Genomic DNA, 19,678 nt, shown 5'->3' with positions numbered 1-19,678 from the left:
GTCGATGCTTAAATGTTCAACAAATATTTGGCGCAGTTTTTTTTCGGCGTTTTTTTTTTTAAACAAGCAATTTGTGTAGTGCAGACGAAAGAGCTTTAAAGAGTCGTCGACTTGTGTTATCCACCCTGGAGCACCCGACCCGCCCAGTCCAACCTGCGGGCAGTTGTGAGTTTTCCCAGGAACTCCATGGACGGCTGCCTGGCTGCAGCGAGGAATTGGCATAGAAAATGGCTGTCATTTCCTTTGTATACCCTACTAGAGGGTATCACAATTTTGGCATGAAATGTGTAACGTTAGACGAAGATGTCTCTGAGCGTATAGAGTGTATATATTATTTGTATAATCAGCCGGGTCGATATAATCCGCGTCTGTCTCTATGCAAATTAGTCTCGAATTTCTTTTGCAGGCAGTAAATGTATGTCTGAATCGGCCGGATTGGACAACTATATCATATAGAGAAAATTGTTCGAAAATTTACATTTTTATCGAACATTTATTTGTTTTTCAAGATATCTTGACCAATCTAGGCATTTTCGCAATTTAAAATATAATATCTTACTAACATCGGAGCACTATATTAACAGCTGTAAAGGAAGAATCGGGTATTTTATGCTAAACTTTTCTGTCTTCAAAATACTAATAATCAAATCTCCCAAATAGGAGCACATACGCTGCTCAGATATCCGCAATCCCAATCGAATCGGTCCATAATATCAAATGTCTACCATAAAAACAATTAAGACGAGATTAAGAATATTGTGATAGGGTATTTAGTCGTCGGCTAGCCAAAGGCATTTAATTCCTTTTTGTTGAAGCAGCTTTTCGTTTTCAACGCGTCCTCAGTGGCAATTCGATGCTTGTTACTCGTCGGTCCAAGTTAATGGCCGAAATGAGTTTTTATGGCAACTATTTTGGCAGCGTTCTAAGCCATGCAGTTTATCTATGGGCCCAGAGTAGACCGCTGAGCATATGAGTGGCCCGTTCGCTCGATGCTAATGCAAGTCCGCAAAGTGCCTTGAAGCTGTGCTATTGAAATAATAATTAGAAGCCGCCGATTGCGAATTGCTGCAGTGGACACACACGCACAGCACACACGCACACACGCACACACCTGCTTAGGTGTCGTCTCCAAATTAGATGCTGCAGTGCAACCGCTGCCGATGCTGCCGATGCTGCTGGCCACTTTGGTCTTCAATCCCGTTGCTGATAACTTACGCAACTAAGCTGCATGCCACTCGCTGGTGTGTGGCACATACACACACACATCACACACACACACGCACAGAGTGTGGCTGGGGGCCTCTGCAGCATTTGCATTTAATCGGATTTGTTGTCCAGATTACAGGTACGAGCACACATACATACAGATTTCTGATTTGAGCACTGGGCACACAAAAAGAAAATCACTTGTTGTGTAATATCGAGAGTGTGTGTGCCAGTGTGTGTGTCTGCGTGTGTGGGTGTGTGTGTATTGACCACAACCACTGCCATGACAAATTAACGTTGCTGCCAATTCTTGTTGAGTCTGCCTGCTCCATATTGATCCTCTTGTTGATGCTTCTGCTGTCATGCGGCATATGTTGGGTATTTAATACTCTTATAAAAGGGTATAAATACTTTATGATTTGGTTTCTAAACGGGCTCGTAAGCAATTACAGTCGAGAGCTTGAAATCCTGCTTGGGAGATCGACAAGTCATTCAGCAACAACAGCTACAAAAAAGACAATTCGTTTTAAAATCAACAATTTTTGCTTGAATAATTTTAAATTATACTTTTGAATACTCTTTAAAAAATGTTATCTTAGACCTATTTGTTCGTACTTCGTTGTCTTTTTGCTTGTTTTTAGTATACTCAAATATAAAAGTCTATTATATAAAGAATACTTTTCGATAAATATTACAAATATTTTAGAAAATTTCTTTAAATATTTGCTTGAACAATTTTCTAAAATGTCATTTGGGACTTTTCATGTCTAGCTCCGTGACTTGACTTGGCATGTTTTTGGCTTGCTTAAAAGTTTTTGAACTTAAATAAAAACCAAGTTTTTTTGAATTTAGGAATACTTTAACAAATATTTAGAAGTAGTTAAGATAATTCTTTGAAGTATTTCTTAGAAATCGCACTTTATTTATTTCTTTTAAAAAAGAATTTTCTTTTGGAATGCTTTCAGCTAACTTTTATGAATGCTCTGCTAGCAACGGCCCATTGTTGACCCAAAGCTGAATAATAGATGTACCAAAAGCTGTTCTCTGTAAGGGTATTGCCAGCTGAACGCTAAATAGGTGGGCTCTGCGGGCATGTTACAATTGTGCGTCGGTAGGTAACAAACCGGAAACATGGTAAGCATTTCCGCTTTATATCAAATATAAAAAATGACTGCTTTTAGACATGTTTGACAAAAGTTGTACATCACCGGCGAGCCAGAGAGATAGAGAGAGAGAGAGAGAGAGAGATAGTGGGAGAGGAAGGTATAATTTCATAAATCAAACTCAAACATGTAGCATGAAAAATCGCATTAATTTATCTGCTCAGTGCGCATACAGCCCCTGCCTATGGCACACCATACACAATTCCCCCCCCTCGACTCAGCCAGCGCAAAGGCGCTGTGTAACATATCCGCTTATGTCAATTTTTTTTTTTTTTTATTTGTGTGTACTGCTTGACGGAAACCGGGAGACGGCGTAGTCGTTGGCATCATCATCAACGATTCGCTGCTCCGTTTCGTTTCGTTCCGTTCCGTTCCGATCGTCCCCATTCAGCCAGCCAGTTGTCACTGTCAGTTTTGGCTTCCAGTGTTTGTCACTGTTCGTGTCTGTCTGTCTGTTTGCCGCTTGGTTTGTTTGTTTAAATGCAACATTTACTTTATGGATTGTTGCTATATTTTTTCTTCAACTTTCGGCCGGAAAAACACAGCGTATAAATTTCACGTCAATTTCTCTCTACACATGGCCGAAATGGAGACCAGCTGTGTGAGAGCTTGACTGATGTGGCCCTTCACAGCTTTGCTCCTTTTTAATAACTTGTTCGCACATACACACCCATACACAGACACACACACACGGGCACACACTCAGCTGACACACACTAATGCGCTAATAACCTGGTTCTTGTGTGCGCTTTAAATGTCCTCTTCACGGTACATAGTTTAAAATTCTTTATAATTGGATTGCTTCATCTAAAAGCAGGCCCCACCCCTTAGCTCCCGAGTCAGCCCATTTTTTATGGCCACTTTGGACACAGACGTAGTCGATGTGTATGGCCAAGCCCCTGCTCCCCGTGCTGCTCGTGGCATGTCAAAAAGGATTTTACAGTTGACGCGTACAAACCAAAGCTGCTCACACGCCCACACCCCACCTCCTCCAGGTCCTCCATTTGGCCTTTTTTTCTATTTTTTTTTTCTAATTTTTTTGGTTGCCCGAGCAGACGTGCGCCTCTGACATAGGCCGGCGCAAACGGCATCCCGCACATGTGTGGGTCTTGAAGTGATGATATGTTTCATTTCACACGGCAACCGTTGGCAATCCTTTCGACCGCACACAGACATGCCCATACCGAAAAACGGATGCGAAGCCTCCGCCCACTGCCCGCCAGAGCGCTGAGATTTATGTTTTCTTGTAAACAAAATAACGGACATGCCGACGGCAACGGCTCGAGTAGTCCGAAAAGGTGCACCAAGCGTGAGCTGACATCAGGATTAGGCATGTGCAGGACTGCGTATTCGATTTTCTTTCAATTCCTGTTGATATGATCTCGCGCCTGCTTGTTCTTCTTGTCTGTGTGTGTGCGTGCGTGAGTGTGTGTGTGTGTGCGTGTGTGCGTGTGTCTGGCATGGGAATTAATTATTCAAGGGCTTATAGAAGCTGAAACATCTTATCCCTTAAACAATCTGTGTCTGTGTCTTGGCTTTGGCTTTAAAAGGCATGAAGTAAACTGAAGGCTAAAAACGTTGCTTGAAATTTGAATGCCTTTAAAGGATGTGGCCAAGCAATGTTTTTATACAACATATTTACACACAGATTGTTCCTATAGGGTTTATATGTTATGCTAGAAAGATTTCATACAGTTTGGCTTACACGTCGGGAGAATATTGGAGCTCCTAATAGCTGAATTTGGTCAAGAGATCTTAAAAAACAGAAAAGTTTTCCATACACAAACTTTTTTTCCGACTAATTCTTTGTCTAGAGCTTTATGATATAGTAGTTCGATATGATTTCTGAGAAGATTTGGCTTATATTTAAGGAATCTGGCAGAACTCGGTAATGTCAAGTTTGTTTCATATTTCGTATTAAACAACATTTTCTTTAACAAACGATTTAATTATTGACCGTTCGCACCAGTGGCAGTTACATATAAAATACGTCGATCTGCCTAACTCCCACATATATATTACCTCATAATTGTTGAGGTTAAGCACATATCCTGTTATGCATTAAACATATCCTAGTCAATTTATAATGCTCTCTACAAGGATTTAAGCACAGCCCTGGCCTCATGAACACAAACGAAAAGTTAATGTACTTCGATAATTAAATAAGCCATAAACGCATATCAAGTAATTAAAAAATCATAAAAAGTTTACAGATTTTTTAATGGCGCTCGGGCCGTAAAATTTGCTTTTTTTTAAATATATTTTTATTATTATTATTATTTTTTTAGCATATTTTAGTTTAGACTCTATCTAATCTTAATACAAATTGGCTTAAAATGATGTCTAGACACAGTGGCTGGAAAATTGTTGCAGCCACACAATACGAGGCAACATTCGTTATGCCGCATACGTGTCCACGTCCAGTGAGAATCCGTGGAAACAGCCTGAGGCGGAATGCTGCCGCCGCTGTTATTCTGCCACATGCAAATATTCTAATTTGCATATGTTTAGGAAAATACTCAAACTTGGGGCAGCGTAGATTTTTTATGGAGGTGGCATTAAAAAGAGAACAAATGTGGGGGCGGGCAATGCCAAGTTGAGCAAATTATGCTGGGGGGGACATTACGCATACGCACCGTGTGCGCCACAGGTGGAAGGCAACTTGAAAGAAAACATAAAAATGAGAAAAGAAAACCAAAATTGCCCAACGAGCAGCATGTCAAGCGGAAATTGCGCTCAACAGAGAAAGCTTGAGGCAGACAGAGAGAGACAGAGAGAGAGAGGGAGAGGGAGAGAGAGAGAGAGAGGGAGAGGGAGAGAGAGCCATTTAACATTCTGTAGCGCTGCTGGTTTCAGTTGCATGCTTGCCATCCAGCTGGCTAATTGAGCAAATCGGTAAATGGCTCTGGCAGCGGCTCACTTCCGGCCCGACCGTAATTATAAATCAATTGCTTGCGGTGTTTGCTTTGAATTGCATGAATCCGTATCCCTATCTGAATCCAACTCCATCAGCGTCAGCGTCAGCGTCATCGTCAGCGACAACTTTCCGTTTGCGTGACATTTGCTAAATCCTTGGGGCCATTTTTTTTTTTCGCCGCACAAACTCACAGCCGGCAGCCACAATGGGCCACCAACTGGGCCAGACGGCACGCCCACGCCCACGCCCACGCCCACGCCCACGCCCACGCCCACTTCCAATTCCATGCCGACCGCGCGCGCGGCAGCACTGAAATTTGAATCGTGCCATTTCTACACATTCGCACGGCTGTTTGTCAGTTTTTGTCTGTCTCCAGTTTGCTTTCAATCTGCGCTGCGCTGCGCTTTTCGTTTTCAATTTCTTTGGAAATTTATTTCATGCAGAAAAGCAAATTTCATAACTTGAACGACCCCGCCCCCCACAACCCACTCCCAAAGCTCTCTCCCTCCCTCTGTCTGCCCTCGTTACAATTCTACTTGAAAATAAATTTTGTTAATATTCCCTGTAGAGGGTATTATTAAATTGCTTGCCGAATATGTAACGCATAGGCGGAGATGTCGACGAATCCATAAAGTATATATATTCTTGATCAGCATCAAGGGACGAGTCGATATAGTCATGTCTAATTGTCTAGTTTCTTTGCAAACTTTCGTCTCAGCTTTTAAGCTATCATCATAAATGTTTTCATAGATCCATCTTTCTGTTGAAGGTAGGAATCAGGTGGATCGGACCTCTATATCATATATATTTGCCATAGGAATGATTAGTCAAAAACTAACTTCTTGTACTTACAATGTTCTTATTTTTAAGATTTCTTAACGAACCTTGCCGTTTATCAGCTTCTGGCTTTATTAGTAACAGGCTCTTAACATATATCCTATCAACATCGGCTTACTATATTATTAACTCCTTGGGAAATTCCCCCAATAAATTATTATATAAAATATTTTCTGCTTTTCAAGACTCAGCATTGCGAGCTTCAAAAATCTCCCCACATATCTGCTAAGCCATATCATATCGATTTACTATATCTTATGCCTCCTATGCAAACAATTGGTCGGGGTTAAAGCTCTCATATAAATACCACTTATATGCCATATATCTGTTTATCTAGGGTATTTAAGCTTCGGCGTGGCAAATAAAGCTCTTGTTTATTTTTGTATGTATTTATGCTCGCATTTGATGCGCTGCCTCGGGCTTATTTTATTTTTTGTTGCAGCAAACTTCTTGTAAATATTTTGCTGTGTATTTTTGGTGTCCCGCCCGGCGGCTGCCCGCTGCTCACGCTGCTGATCCTGATCCGATTTATGTTATATATATGTGCACACACGAACCTACATTGATTTGTGTGCCCCAGAGCCCCAGGGCTAAAGTATGTGCCTGGCATTGTTTGCCCGTCGCGGCTGTGGGAAATGGCCCCGTAAACGTTTAATAAAATATGATTTCAATTGATTCACAAGTCGCATTTGAATCGAAATGTGTGATATGCTCGCATTATTCGCTGCTGCTGCTGGAGCTGTTGCCGGTGCTGTCCGTGCCCATCCTTTGGCCCTAACCAGCGGGCAATCAATAAAGCAAAGTGCTCGGACGGGCTGCCGAGCTGGCTGAGCTGCCTCTCGATCTCCAGGGGTTACGTGTCCATTCAAGGCCCATTGCTGTTTGCCTGCGCCCGAGTCCTGGCTCGGATTGCTGCCCTTGTCTTGGGCCACAGTTATCCGCTTAGATCACTCAACTAAAAAACTCAATTTGCATATTAATATTATTTGGGTTTTGGCCGTTGCTGTTGTGGCCCCTCCTCGCCTCTCCCCGCCTCGCCACTTCACTGAACTACGGCCCTCGTTCGACCTTTTATCAAACAGAAACAACAACAATAACAAACTTCGACTGGCTAAGCAACAGTAGTTGAATTGAATTTGCTGTGCTTCAACGCCTTTTCGGTCTTTGATATGCAATGTGCCTGTGTGTATGTGTGTGAGTATGCTTGTGTGTGTGTGTGTGCAACACACTCTCAGGAGGATACTTTTAGCCGTTCGCTGAAAGAACTGTGCTTAATATTAAGCGCCACATATAAAAACCCCAAGTAATCTAAGCATTTTAGACTTTATACATAACTTTATACACCTTTATTTCGGGTCGATTTTTTTAATAAGACACAAACTATATAGTGGACCGATTTGATACGCTCTTGCAGATATGGTGGGAGACTAGTGAAATTCATAATCGTTGAGTTTGGTCACAATATTTTGAAAAATAAAAAAGTTGTCCATACTACAACATAGAGTTATATGATAGAGTAGAGAGTATATAGCAAGATCGAAGATCTCATTTTAAGACCGATTTTGCCTATAGAGCTATATGATGTACTAGACAGTTTATAGTAAGATTTGGTTCTTAGAATTTGTTAACACCAAGTTTTGTTGTTCATACAATCACTTAATATTCGATCAATCAGACCTATGACAGCACTATGATATAGTCAACCGATATTGATTAGATTTTGCTCGTATGTGCAAGACATAGCGAAAGCTAATGAATGCCAAGATTCCTTAGGGTTTCTTCAAGCCCAAATAAAAGTTTGATATTCAAGAACTCAGTTTTTGACCGATCATTCCTGTATATAGTTGCCATATGATATAGTTCTTCGATCTGGCTATTATGATACTATATGATATAGTTATCCGATCCGGCTGATATGATACTTTTTGATATTATTGCCAAAGACGTTTGATTCCAGCATACGTATGAAAAAGGTACTTAAGCCAGGTTTCATGACGTCAGTCTTAACATAGAAAGACTATATCCGCTTGTCCGTTGACGCTGATCAAGAATATATAACTTAGTTGAAGAACTTTCCTTGTATTCATTATTAATAAGCAAATTAAAATACCTGCTACAAAGGTATTTAAAAATGATTGCTTGCAAATGTCCGGGCACGTATAACATTTACGAGTCGGGTGCAACCGGCAAGAAATGCATCATTTAAGTGTCAGGTTGCAGTTGCTTGATAAAGATTAACGCAAGATATGGTGTACACATATGTATATGGTATATGCTTGTGTGATTTATGAAATTGTCACTGCAGCTGGCATTGCGCATCAATGACAATGGGTGCTCTACGCAGTGTTTGCCATTAAACCGAATGAAATTTGTTGCAATGCTGACAGCTGCAATCCAAAAGACGTTTCAGCATCGACATCGACATCGATATGTATCCATATCCAGATGCCCATGCACAGGCCCTTAAAACCATATATATATATATATATATATATGTATGTGTATATATGTATATTGCCATAACTGCCAGCCATGATGGAGTGCCTGCGACAGCGGAGACAGAGAGCAAGCGAGATTCTCGCATACTTATGACTGCCACAGTGCTGAGAATAGTGGTTGCTCCACAATGGGTTGTTCGCTGGGCGGTGGGGTTGGGGGGGGAGTTGGGGTCTTGTCATATAAATCGGCATACATAAAATGTCGTTACAAATATTTTATAACAGGAAATCCGTTATTTATACGCACATTGTGAACGCTGATGCTGATGGAGTGGGTGACGTGCTGCTCCCGGTGTGAGTCTTCTCTTGGTAAATATGAATGAATGTTGTTTGCATGTCGCCTGTCGTCTTTCGCCCACACAACCCGCCCGGCAGCCCAGCCGCCCGGCAGCCCAGCCGCCCCGCCTCCGTCGCCGCCGCCAATTTGCAGCGGCAAAATCCTTATGAATTGACTACAATTTTATTTATTATTACTCGTTCTATTTGCAACGCTCTGCTCTCGGCAATTCTCTCGTATTTCTATGGCATTCGACTTGTTTTCAGCCACACAAAATGACGTTCCCAAGGCAATTCCATTATGGCCAACAATCCGCTGGCAAATTGCAAGGCTCAATTGATATTGGCTCTGCTGCATTCCGCAAATAAAGCATCAAACAACAAAATCGAGCGCAACTTTAAACGATTTTCAACTAATAATTGGCCAAACCCCAAGACCTCGCCTCAACACTCTAGAAACAAGCTTTCTGATGTTTTAACTGGAATTATGCTGGACTTCGGTTAGTTCAGGCATGTGCATGGTATTAAGCTTAAATTTAAGCGGCTAAAAACAAGGCAATGGAAAACAATGAAAGGAAATACCCTGTTAAAAGTCTATTCAATATGTGAATCTTATTGCCAGTCTGCAATTCAATAGAAGGGCTTTCTATCAAATCTGAGCCGAACTCCCAAATTCCAATTACTATCAATCGTATCTTAAATCGAACCAGTTGCCCGAAGAATAAATACATTGATGGAAAATAAAAAACTTCTAAGCCACATCCTTGGAAGCACTTCGAACACAGTCATTGCAGTTAGATGGATCAAATTTTCAGCTTGAGAGCTGGGCAGATGGAACATTCAATTGAATAAGTTCAGGAATGCCTGCTACACCCTACACAGGGTTCAGGTGGCACAATTCTGGCTTCACGACGAAGTCATGCAGAGGGATCAAGAGGAAAAATATCTGGGCGTCATCCTGGATAAGCGTCTAACTCTTGAGCCCAGACCACAGTCGCCAGCTGCAGGTATGAAATGTCCCGCCTAAACTGGATGTCGTGCAATAGGTCCAAAATGGCCCTGCGGGGGACTATCTCATGCCCAGCTGGAGATATTCCAGATCTTGGGAATGGCTCTACGATTTTGAATAACGTGACCCCAATCTGGAAACTGTAGAGCTAAGTACTAACAAATTGCCGCCAGCCGAAGCAACTGATCTGAGTCTCATGGCAAAACTGCAGAGCTTTTAAACTGACATTCAACTATTTTAAAGTCAATATGTCTCTAACCAGTGATTAGTTTAATTACTCCACTAGCACCACTCACCCCTTCAGTCCACAAAGCATAGCAACAAGCTAAAATTCCTTGCAAAACCTAATTAAAAATTCGCGTAAATTTTGTGCTTCGCATTTTTCCCCGATTGTTGTGGTTAAACACAACGCCCCCCGCTGCTGTTGACAGCAAAGGCCCCCCCCCTGCATATAAACACGCATATATCGAGGCTTTGTTTATAGTGCTGTGGGTAGCGCACTTTATTGGCTCTGGTTTCATGGTTTTGACAAGGGCAGGGCCAATACCAGCCTGTAGATGTCCACCTCCCGGAGCTGTGTGACGCACTTGTATTTGTCGTAGCCCTTCTGCAACAGCTCCAGCTCCTGCTGCTCCTCCACGGGCAGCATCTGTTGGATGGTCTGGCTGAGCTGTTCCGACGTGCGCTCATAGAGCTTACGCGCATCCACACGAAATAGCTGAATGGCCTGCAGCAGCTCCGCATGTCTTTGGTGGATCTGCTGAGCGCCGTGCAGGAACTGATAGTGGGCGGCCAGCAGACGCATCACAATGAAGCGACGATAGCGCTGCTTCACGTGTCCAATCGTGGGCTCCAGCTCCGGTCGGGATCGCCTGTAGCTCAGCAGTGTCAAGATCAGAATTAGCAGCATTTTGAAGCCGACAACAAGCAGCATAAGTGCCATTGGCTTATCCTCCACTCGTTCCAGCTGTTGCTGCCAGCAGAACAAATCGCAACCATGCACCCAGTGACTATAGTCCAACAGGCCAACGAGAAAGATGCAAGTGACACAAACTACAGCCAGGGCATCGTAGTGCAGGCGCAGCAGCAGTCGGATTCCGAACATTTTCCAATGGGATGACAGGATTATCATCGGGTTTTGGAATTTCAATTTTGACTGAAAATACTTTAGCCGCTAAAAAACTGCCCTAAAAATCAGTTTCAAAGATCTTAGTGCATATACATGAAATTCCCTGTTTGGGTGTAGAGTCTTCTCCTCCTGGGGCACTAAGGATTCATTTCTTTCCACTTTCCGCTAACTTCTAGCAGGACTTGTCGTTACATATGCAACTTGCTGTCATTGACTGATTGATTGAGTGACTGATTGATTGATGATTAGGGCACAGTGTAAGGGTCAACTCTTAAAAGGGATTTGTAAAATTCCTTCCTCAAGGGTGGAAAATTTGCGAGAAACGATTGAACAAAACGTTTTTGTTTTTCTATCTATTGTCTTTAAAATCAGTTTCAAAGATCTGAGTGAATATTCATGCAATTCATCAATTGGGTGAAAAGCCTTCTCTTCCTAGAGCATTACGGATTAATTTTCTTCCGTTCGGCTACAACCTTGTACAAGGTTGTGCGCTAAACTAGCATGGCTAGAATTAAAAGAAAAACCCTTGGGTCGAGCCAAACTGGAATGTAACTACTAGCTAGACTGCAAACCAAAAAAAAAAAAATGCTGAGTAGGTTTACGGCTCAAATTCCTCTCCTCCGGTGCTTAAGCCTCGCTTGTCACATTCGCGCTCAACAAGCTTTTATAATACACACTATTTCAGGAATAATACGGTTCAGTACAGGCTTGTTCTCGTCTGTTACGTATCTAACATATCCGGTTAAAGGTTTGGCTTAGAATTCCGTTTTTAACCCGGTTAACAGCCTTGCCTGCAACTATTCCATAATTTATACGAATTTAAGAAATGTTTTTGGTTGGTTGTGTGCTATGAACTTTATTTACAAATGTGTTTTCTTAGTCGTAATACAGATCTTCCTGAGACAGAGCTGTTTGCTCTGTGGGCAGCAATGGATTGTGCCGCCGTTGGTCCGGCTGTGTGGCATGTCGCCGCCAATCCACCAGCGGCGGATGATGACGCGGCGGTGTTGAATGCAGCGGCTTTTGCTGATAGAAGTGCTTGTGAATGGTCACCGGACGTAGGTTTAGCTTGAGTTGTTCGGCGCGCTTATTGGCCAAATAGTGTTTGCGATCGATATAGTCCACATTGCGCTTGACGCCAAAGACCAGGTGGAGGAAGGGTTTAACCAGCACGCTCAGCGCAACAAAGCCCAAAAAGCCAAAGACGACGGGCGAGACCAAAGTGAAGAGGAAGACGCCCAGTGTGAATGGATTGAGAACGGTGAAAAAGGCAACGAATTTGATGAAGGGATATAAAACGTGACCCACATGATTGACCCACTCCTTCTTCTTCTTCTTGAACAGGCTGTTGTGGCGCAGCAGATATTTGATCTTGCTAAAGGGCGCCTTTGTGCTGGTCACAGGTCGCTTCGTTGTCACCAACTGCAGGATTGTGGTCTGAGCCATCGGCTTGTGTGGATAGCTGGAGTAGTGGCTGTGGTGCGCGTGGTACGGCTGTTTGGTGGGATTGGCAAAGATCAGTTGGGCCTGCTGGCCCAGTACGGGCTGGTGGGCTGTGGGCTTTCGTCGCTTCTTTTTTTTCTTTTTCTTATCCTTCTTCTTGCGTTTCTTCTTGCGCTTCTTCTTGCCGCGGCGACGTTTGCGCTTGCGGCGTCGACGAATCCGCTTGCGGCGACGCCGAATTCGCTTGCGTTTCCGCTTCTGACTATCCTTGGCGCGTGACGACTCCGCCGGCAGCTTGGCGGACTTGTGCTGCTCCAGCGGCTCAGCTGCTGGCTGCAGTATCTCAAAGGCGTTCTCCTGCTCCTGCAGGTCTTGATCCAGCTGCTCGAACACGTCAAAGGGCTGCACCGTGGTGGTGCCCTGGACATGCCTATCCTGCTCCATTTGGAGCTGCTGCACTATGTTAAAGCTGACGTTTGGCCCTTTGTGTTGCTGCAGCTGCTGCTCCTGCTCCAGCGCTAAGTGCTCCAGCACACTGAAGGGTTTCATTGTGGTCGTGTGTTTAAGTTTCTCCTCCAAATCCAGCTCCAGTTGCTGCAGCACATGAAAGGGTTCCGCAGTCGTGGCTGCAATCCCTTCCGATTGCGTTGCCCAGAGCAGCTGTGCTTGTGGTTGGCGCAGGCCACGCCCACGCTGCTCGCCGCCAGTGGGCGGCTGCTGCATCAGTTGCGCATACAAAGTTTCATAAATTTTTGCAAAATTAAAAACATATAGGGGATCTGCAGGGCCAACGCACCCATTGCGGCCACCAGCAGAGCCCTTTACGGGTAGCTGCTGCTGCTGCTGCTGCGGGGCGCTAAACTCAAACTTTGCTAATCCATCACGCCTCTGCGGCAGCTCCGGCCCGATCTCTGGCTGGGTGCGTGCCTGGCCGCAGTTTTGTAAAATCAACAAAAATATAACAAAGTTGGTAACAACACTTTCGGCATTCCGTCTTTGCCCCATTTCATTTCATTTTGAACAACTTTGCAGGACTGCGCTGGCCTGGACGTTGGACGCGCCAGTCGCGCTCAGTTTTTTGGTAGGGCACCGGTCCGACTCGGTTTTTGATGTTTGATTTAATTTCAACTTTTGCGTTCGACTTGCGAACTTCAACTGACGCTCCGCTCTGGCCATTGCCACATCATCAGCTCGGTCGTCAGCTAGTTAGACACTCGTCAGTCGGTCAGTCTGTCAGTTGGCCCAAGAACTTGGCAACTTGTTGAGCTGGTTGGCCCTGCGACAAGCACATTTCATTTCATTTCATTTATGTGCTTGGACTTGATTTCTGTCTTGTTCTTTTCCATTTTCATTTTCAGTTTTCTTTGCTTGTAGTTTTGTTATAAAAGTAAAATTTATTGCTGCTTAGTACATCATCAACGGTTTCTGTTATGACAAGTTCCCCGTACTTATATTTAACAACTTGTGAAGCACTTAATTATGTTTTGAGCGCAACAACCGAAAACTGCTGCCTAACTTGTACGGCAACCAAGCTAACAACCAGCAACAACAACAAGTAAGAGTGCTCTTGTCCACGATTAGTTTCCGACTGGAAAATACCCTGTACTCAGCGCCGAGTTGCCTTTGCACACATTTAAACTTCATTCTAATCACACAATTCTATTCAATCACGACCAGAAACTATGCTTCTTCCTTGGAAATTCCCTATTTCCACACCAGGGGCAACGCATTCTTGGATAACTTCGGTGTTTAGAGTCCGATCTTACCGATACTTACAGGGAATATACAATCCCAATGTACGAAAATACCAGAGCCCAATTTTGCATTTTGTGGTATACGGGCTGAGTTATCAAATTAGTAAAATATTCCGGATCTGCGTAAATTAGTCGAGAGTCTACATAACAAATTTGGTCTAATTAGCTCTTATAATCTTTGAGTTTTGCTTCTCCTAACCATGTCTCAAAATTATTATTTTTATTGATATGAAGAAATAAGACGCGAAATCGAAAGAAATTGATAAACTCGTACTGCGTTTGGGGTTGGAAAATATATATTACAAATATCAAGTCTCTAGCTTTTGTAGTTTCCGAGATCGACAAGGTCACAGAGACGGACAGAGGGGCAGGGCTAGAGCGACCCAGCTATTGTTGCTGACCAAGAATATATAGTCTTTAAGGAGTCGACAATGCCGTCTTGCGTCTGTCACATACATCTGCATAAAATCATAACACCCCAACAATGTCCACATTTAATGGGTACAGGGCATAACAACAACTTAGAACATTTTGGGGCAAAGGCGAAAGCGAGACTATCACAACAGGAATTATGTGAACTGGCATGCAAAAGACTTTGGAAAGTGCTTAGTGGCCAATTTGGAGTTGCAGTTGGCTGGCTGCCTGGCGGCTCTGGGGTCAGCATATTTTTCAGTAGGCAGGGCTACCCGTTACCCATGCAAATGCATTTACTGCTTTTGCCACTTACATCTAACTATTAAAGAGTCTTCTTAGATGTGTGTTTAAGTTAAGTTTGAGTTAGGATTGCGGCCTGGACAAAGTTTTGCCAAGCCGCTAGTAAATCATAAGATTAGTTCTTGAACAATACAGCATTAAGCGCCTTAACGATAAATGTGCCAAGAATTCAAACTGGCAGCACTTAATTGTCATTGTTTATTATAGCCTCTAGGGTATGAGAGGCAATTGTACAATACTTAAGCGATATTTGTTAAAAATTCTATCTGTGATATATGCTTGCTGTTGTATATATATATAAAATAAATATAAATATATATGTATATATATTCTGTTTAATTTCTGCTATGACATAGATTCAAAACAAAATATAAATCTGTAAACAAAACTGTTTGTCCTGACTGACTGCCAGACTGTCTGATTGGTGATCAACGCACAGAATTATTCTTCATCAAAATGCATGTAAAAACGGTTCCCTCAAATATTCTATATAGACATAGCTCGAAATTTCCCACCACATAACTCGCTCAAATCTCATCTGATTTTCATAAAGCTTAGCTTTTTGTGCATAGTTTGGCCTCTAGATTAATTGTGCATCAAAATCTGGCAACATTATTTTTGGTCGAAATTCATGTACGGATGGTTCCCTCAAATAGCTTATATAGACATGGGTCGAAATTTCCCACTCCATAACTCGGTCAAATCTCATCTGATTTTTATAAAGTTTGGCTTTTTGTTCATGGTTTGGCCTCTAGATTAATTGTGCAACAAAATCTGGCTACATTATTATTGGTCGAAATGCATGTGAAAATGGTACCCTCAAATAAATTATATAGACATAGCTCGAAATTTCCCACTCCATAACTCGGTCAAATCTCATCTGATTTTTATAAAGTTTGGCTTTTTGTTCATGGTTTGGCCTCTAGATTAATTGTGCATCAAAATCTGCCAACATTATTTTTGGTCGAAATTCATGTACAGATGGTTCCCTCAAATAGCTTATGTAGACATAGGTCGAAATTTCCCACCCCATAACTCGGTCAAATCTCATCTGATTTTCATAAAGTTTGGCTTTTTGTTCATGGTTTGGCCTCTAGATTAATTGTGCATCAAAATCTGCCAACATTATTTTTGGTCGAAATTCATGTACAGATGGTTCCCTCAAATATCTTATATAGACATAGGTCAAAATTTCCCACCCCATAACTCGGGCAAATCTCATCTGATTTTCATAAAGTTTGACTTTTTGTTCATGGTTCGTCCTCTAGATTTATTGTGCATCAAAATCTGGCAACATTATTTTTGGTCGAAATTCATGTGAAAATGGTTCCCTCAAATAGCTTTTATAGACATAGGTCGAAATTTCCCACCCCATAACTCGGTCAAATCTCATGTGATTTTCATAAAGTTTGGCTTTTTGTTCATGGTTCGTCCTCTAGATTTATTGTGCATCAAAATCTGGCAACATTATTTTTGGTAAAAATTCATGTAAAAATGGTTCCCTCAAATATCTTATAGAGACATATGTCAAAATTTCCCAACCCATAACTTGGTCAAATCTCATCTGATTTTCATAAAGTTTGGCTTTTTGTTCATGGTTTGGCCTCTAGATTAATTGTGCATCAAAATCTGGAAACATTATTTTTGGTCGAATTTCATGTACAGATGGTTCTCTCAAATAGCTTATATAGACATAGGTCGAAATTTCCCACCTCATAGCTCGGTGAAATCTCATCCGATTTTCACGAGGTTTGGCTCCTTGTTCATGGTTCGGCATCAATTTTAATTGTGCATCAAAATCTGGCAACATTATTTTTGGTCGAAATTCATGTACAAATGGTTCCCTCAAATATCCTATATAGACATAGGTCGAAATTTCTCACCTCATAACTCGGTCAAATCTCATCTGATTTTCATAAAGTTTGGCTCTTTGTCCATGGTTTGGCCTCTTAATCTATTTGCATCAAAATCTGACAACATTTTTTTTGTTCGAAATTCATGTAAAAATAAAGACCAAAGAACCTTTGACACCGAATAAGCTTCGATTCTGCGAAAAGTGTAAAACAGTCAAATGATTTTTCATACAGCTCTTTGCAAGTGAGTTTGAACAGGAAACTTGCACCAGATCCTTATACACCAAGATCATCAAGGACGAAAGGATATTCTGAAAAGTGGGAAACAACCCTCGAATGAATTTGAACAAAGATCTTTGAAAATGAATTTGATTCCGATCGGATGGTAGAGAAAATGTTCATACATGCGTTTTTCGTGGATTTTCCACACATGCGGGTGGAATATATCCAAACTCCGTCTTTGCTTGCATCTCTGTCACATATTTCAGCTTCCTAGCTCTTACGGTTCGAGCTGTGGGCTGATCACCAATCAGCCAGTCAGTCAGGACAAACCGTTTTATATATAGAGATAAAATTGGTATCCAATGAATAACCCGAAATATAATCTAGCTTGTAGTCAAAAGTTAATTGGTAGAATGGGAAGTTTTCAATTGTTTTCGCTTATGGCCTCGAACCCATGTGATCTGTAATCAATGGAATTTTGAACAGCCATTATCGATTATCGCTTATGGCAAACTTTTATTAGACACTTTACTGAATTACACATTTTACGAGATATTGTGGGCTGGCGGGTATAGGAGGAAGGCAGCTGGTATACATTAAAAGCTGTTAAAAGAAAGGCAGGAATGCGGCAAATGGGAAGCGTAAAAGCCCAGGACAGGTGTTGATAACAATGGCGCCCCATCAAAGTGATTGACTGCGACACGCGCCCACCAAACAATTGTGGGAGTGAGCCGAGGCTGTGCTCCATGTGGCCCCCAAGCAGAGTGCTCGCTCTTGCTCTCTATATTGCCAATTAGGCGGGGCATGCAATTTGAACAATTTGAGCAATTTTCAGCACGTTGGATGCCCGATCGGGTACTGATTGACATATTGTGCCAGTTAGTTATTGCCGCCAGACGCATCAAATGACGATTGTTGCCATGGCAGGGCAGGGCAAACCAATTCCTGAAGCCTCACCTACTCGATGGCATATTGCTAATTTGATTGCGCTTGCCACAGAGGCGTGCGTAATGGGAACAAAGCGCTGACAATTTTCAATATCAAATTGAAATACAAAACTTCAGGCGAGGCAGGCGGTACAGCTTGCGTTTCTCACATGCGACGAGCTAGCTGCCAGCTCTGCCAGTTTACAGTCCACATACTCGAGAAGCACATGTACATAAATATACATATAAAATAATACATATACATATTGAGTAAATTTATACAAAGAAGTCCACTCTGGTGCTCGACTCCGCTCATGATGTACGCCAATTTGTTGCGCCTGTATCAGCTGCCACGCCTTGTGCTGCACGCACAGCCCAGCCGTGTCATATGCGCCACACCGCCGCGCTACAAGATAGACGCATGCAACGTGTACGACAAGCTGAAGTTCGAGTTCTCTGAGGAGAACAAGTGCCGCGCCAAGGAATTGTTGGGCGCTTATCCGGAGAAGGAGCTGCGCGGTGCTCTGTTGCCCTTGCTGGACTTGGCTCAGCGCCAGCATGGCTGGCTGCCGATCACGGCCATACAGGCTGTGGCCGAAATGCTAAAGATCGAGCCCTTTGCCGTCTGGGAGGTTGCCAACTTCTATACCATGTTCAATTTGCGTCCCATTGGCAAGTACCGTGTGAAGGTGTGCATGACGACACCCTGTCAACTGCGCGGCTGTGCGGACGTTATGCGTGTCTGCGAGAAAACGTTGGAATTAAAGGATGGCGAGACCTCAAAGGATATGGAGTTTACACTGAATGCTACCTACTGCATGGGCGCCTGCGTCAATGGCCCCGTTATATCCGTCAACGATGATCTCTACGAGGATCTCAATGTGGACGAAACGGAGAAGATCTTGTGCGAACTAAAAGATGGTAATATCCCGCCACCTGGACCGCGCAGCGGCCGTTTTGCCAGTGAGCCGATCACGGGGCCCACCTCGTTGCTGATGCCAGCACCGCACGCGGGCTTTGGCATGCAGGAGCTGTGCAAGCCCAAGACAAAGCCTTGTTAGCGCAGCGCGGCAAGTGAATCACATTTTGTTTACTAGTTGTTAAGGCATTAAATTGGCATAGTTTGTGGCCAAGGAGCAAATGTAAAGAGCGACTTTTCATACCCAGCGAGAAAGTGAAGAAGGGGTATGTAGGCTCCTTTGACCCTAACCACGTCTGTCTGCTCGGCCAACCGTCCATTTGCCTGTATGTATGTATATAGGCTAGAAGAAGCTAGAATGTTTGTGGCAGTTCTGCGCTGGGTTTGGGATATATCCTAGTCGAGCACTCCCAACTAGAGCAGTCTTATTCTTTTTTTTTCTTATATCTCCTGCTGTCAACAGCTGTTGTTGTTTAGCTAGTCTCGACCTTATTGCATTGCATTGCTCTGTTTATCCCCTGGAACAGGACATGCTTTGCAATTTCGCAACGCTCGCAAAAATAAACAACAAACAGCAATGGCAGCCATGGCGAATCAAGCGCGAAACAACGCCCAAGTCCAAGTTAAAGCCCGGCCCTGGCCCAGTGCCTTTTGCCTGCCTGCCAGCCAGTTCGCCCGCTAGCCCGACCGCCCGCCAGTTTGCCATGTCCTGTCAGCCAATGCAGCAAGTAATCAGCTTTTGTCTTGTCTCTCTGACTGCCCGGCTGCCTGCTCCCACTTGGCGTTGCACGCTGTGGTTTGACCTCGGCCAA

The 19,678-nt window shown here is 43.1% G+C and overlaps 3 protein-coding genes and 2 long non-coding RNA genes across 6 annotated transcripts in view; 2 read left to right on the top strand and 3 right to left on the bottom strand.

Moving 5' to 3' along the window:
• Window positions 1-575: 575 nt before the first annotated feature.
• Window positions 576-1,885, bottom strand: LOC135432619 (uncharacterized). 2 transcript variants are annotated; one of them, XR_010436937.1, is made up of 3 exons: window positions 1,774-1,885; window positions 1,112-1,711; window positions 576-1,026 (listed from the first exon to the last, which is right to left on the bottom strand). It is a non-coding gene; the product is annotated as an uncharacterized LOC135432619 (long non-coding RNA). The 2 variants fall into 2 exon arrangements; XR_010436938.1 differs by having other exon boundaries at window positions 576-1,021.
• A 291-nt stretch (window positions 1,886-2,176) lies between these two features.
• The window catches only part of LOC135432641 (uncharacterized), a 32,783-nt gene continuing 15,281 nt past the window's right edge, over window positions 2,177-19,678 (top strand). The window contains exon 1 of the long non-coding RNA XR_010436943.1: window positions 2,177-2,340. This is a non-coding gene — a long non-coding RNA (uncharacterized LOC135432641). The remainder of the gene's footprint in view (window positions 2,341-19,678) is intronic.
• LOC135432603 (uncharacterized) lies at window positions 10,380-11,065 on the bottom strand. Its single transcript, XM_064688309.1, has one exon. The coding sequence runs from the start codon at window positions 11,036-11,038 to the stop codon at window positions 10,424-10,426; it is 615 nt and encodes a 204-aa protein (XP_064544379.1). The 5' UTR covers window positions 11,039-11,065; the 3' UTR covers window positions 10,380-10,423.
• LOC135432640 (uncharacterized) lies at window positions 11,912-13,483 on the bottom strand. The gene has a single exon (XM_064688371.1). It carries the CDS (start codon window positions 13,481-13,483, stop codon window positions 11,912-11,914), a length of 1,572 nt encoding a protein of 523 aa, XP_064544441.1.
• ND-24L (NADH dehydrogenase (ubiquinone) 24 kDa subunit-like) lies at window positions 18,140-19,094 on the top strand. The gene has a single exon (XM_064688328.1). The coding sequence runs from the start codon at window positions 18,262-18,264 to the stop codon at window positions 19,006-19,008; it is 747 nt and encodes a 248-aa protein (XP_064544398.1). The 5' UTR covers window positions 18,140-18,261; the 3' UTR covers window positions 19,009-19,094.

This window comes from Drosophila montana, unplaced genomic scaffold, assembly GCF_035044405.1.
Source record: "Drosophila montana isolate Dmon_TW-CO22-7 unplaced genomic scaffold, ASM3504440v1 contig_3207_1, whole genome shotgun sequence".
Classification (NCBI taxonomy): Eukaryota; Metazoa; Arthropoda; class Insecta; order Diptera; family Drosophilidae; genus Drosophila; species Drosophila montana.
Note: the sequence above shows the minus strand (reverse complement) of the source record. Positions and strands in the feature narration are given on the sequence as shown.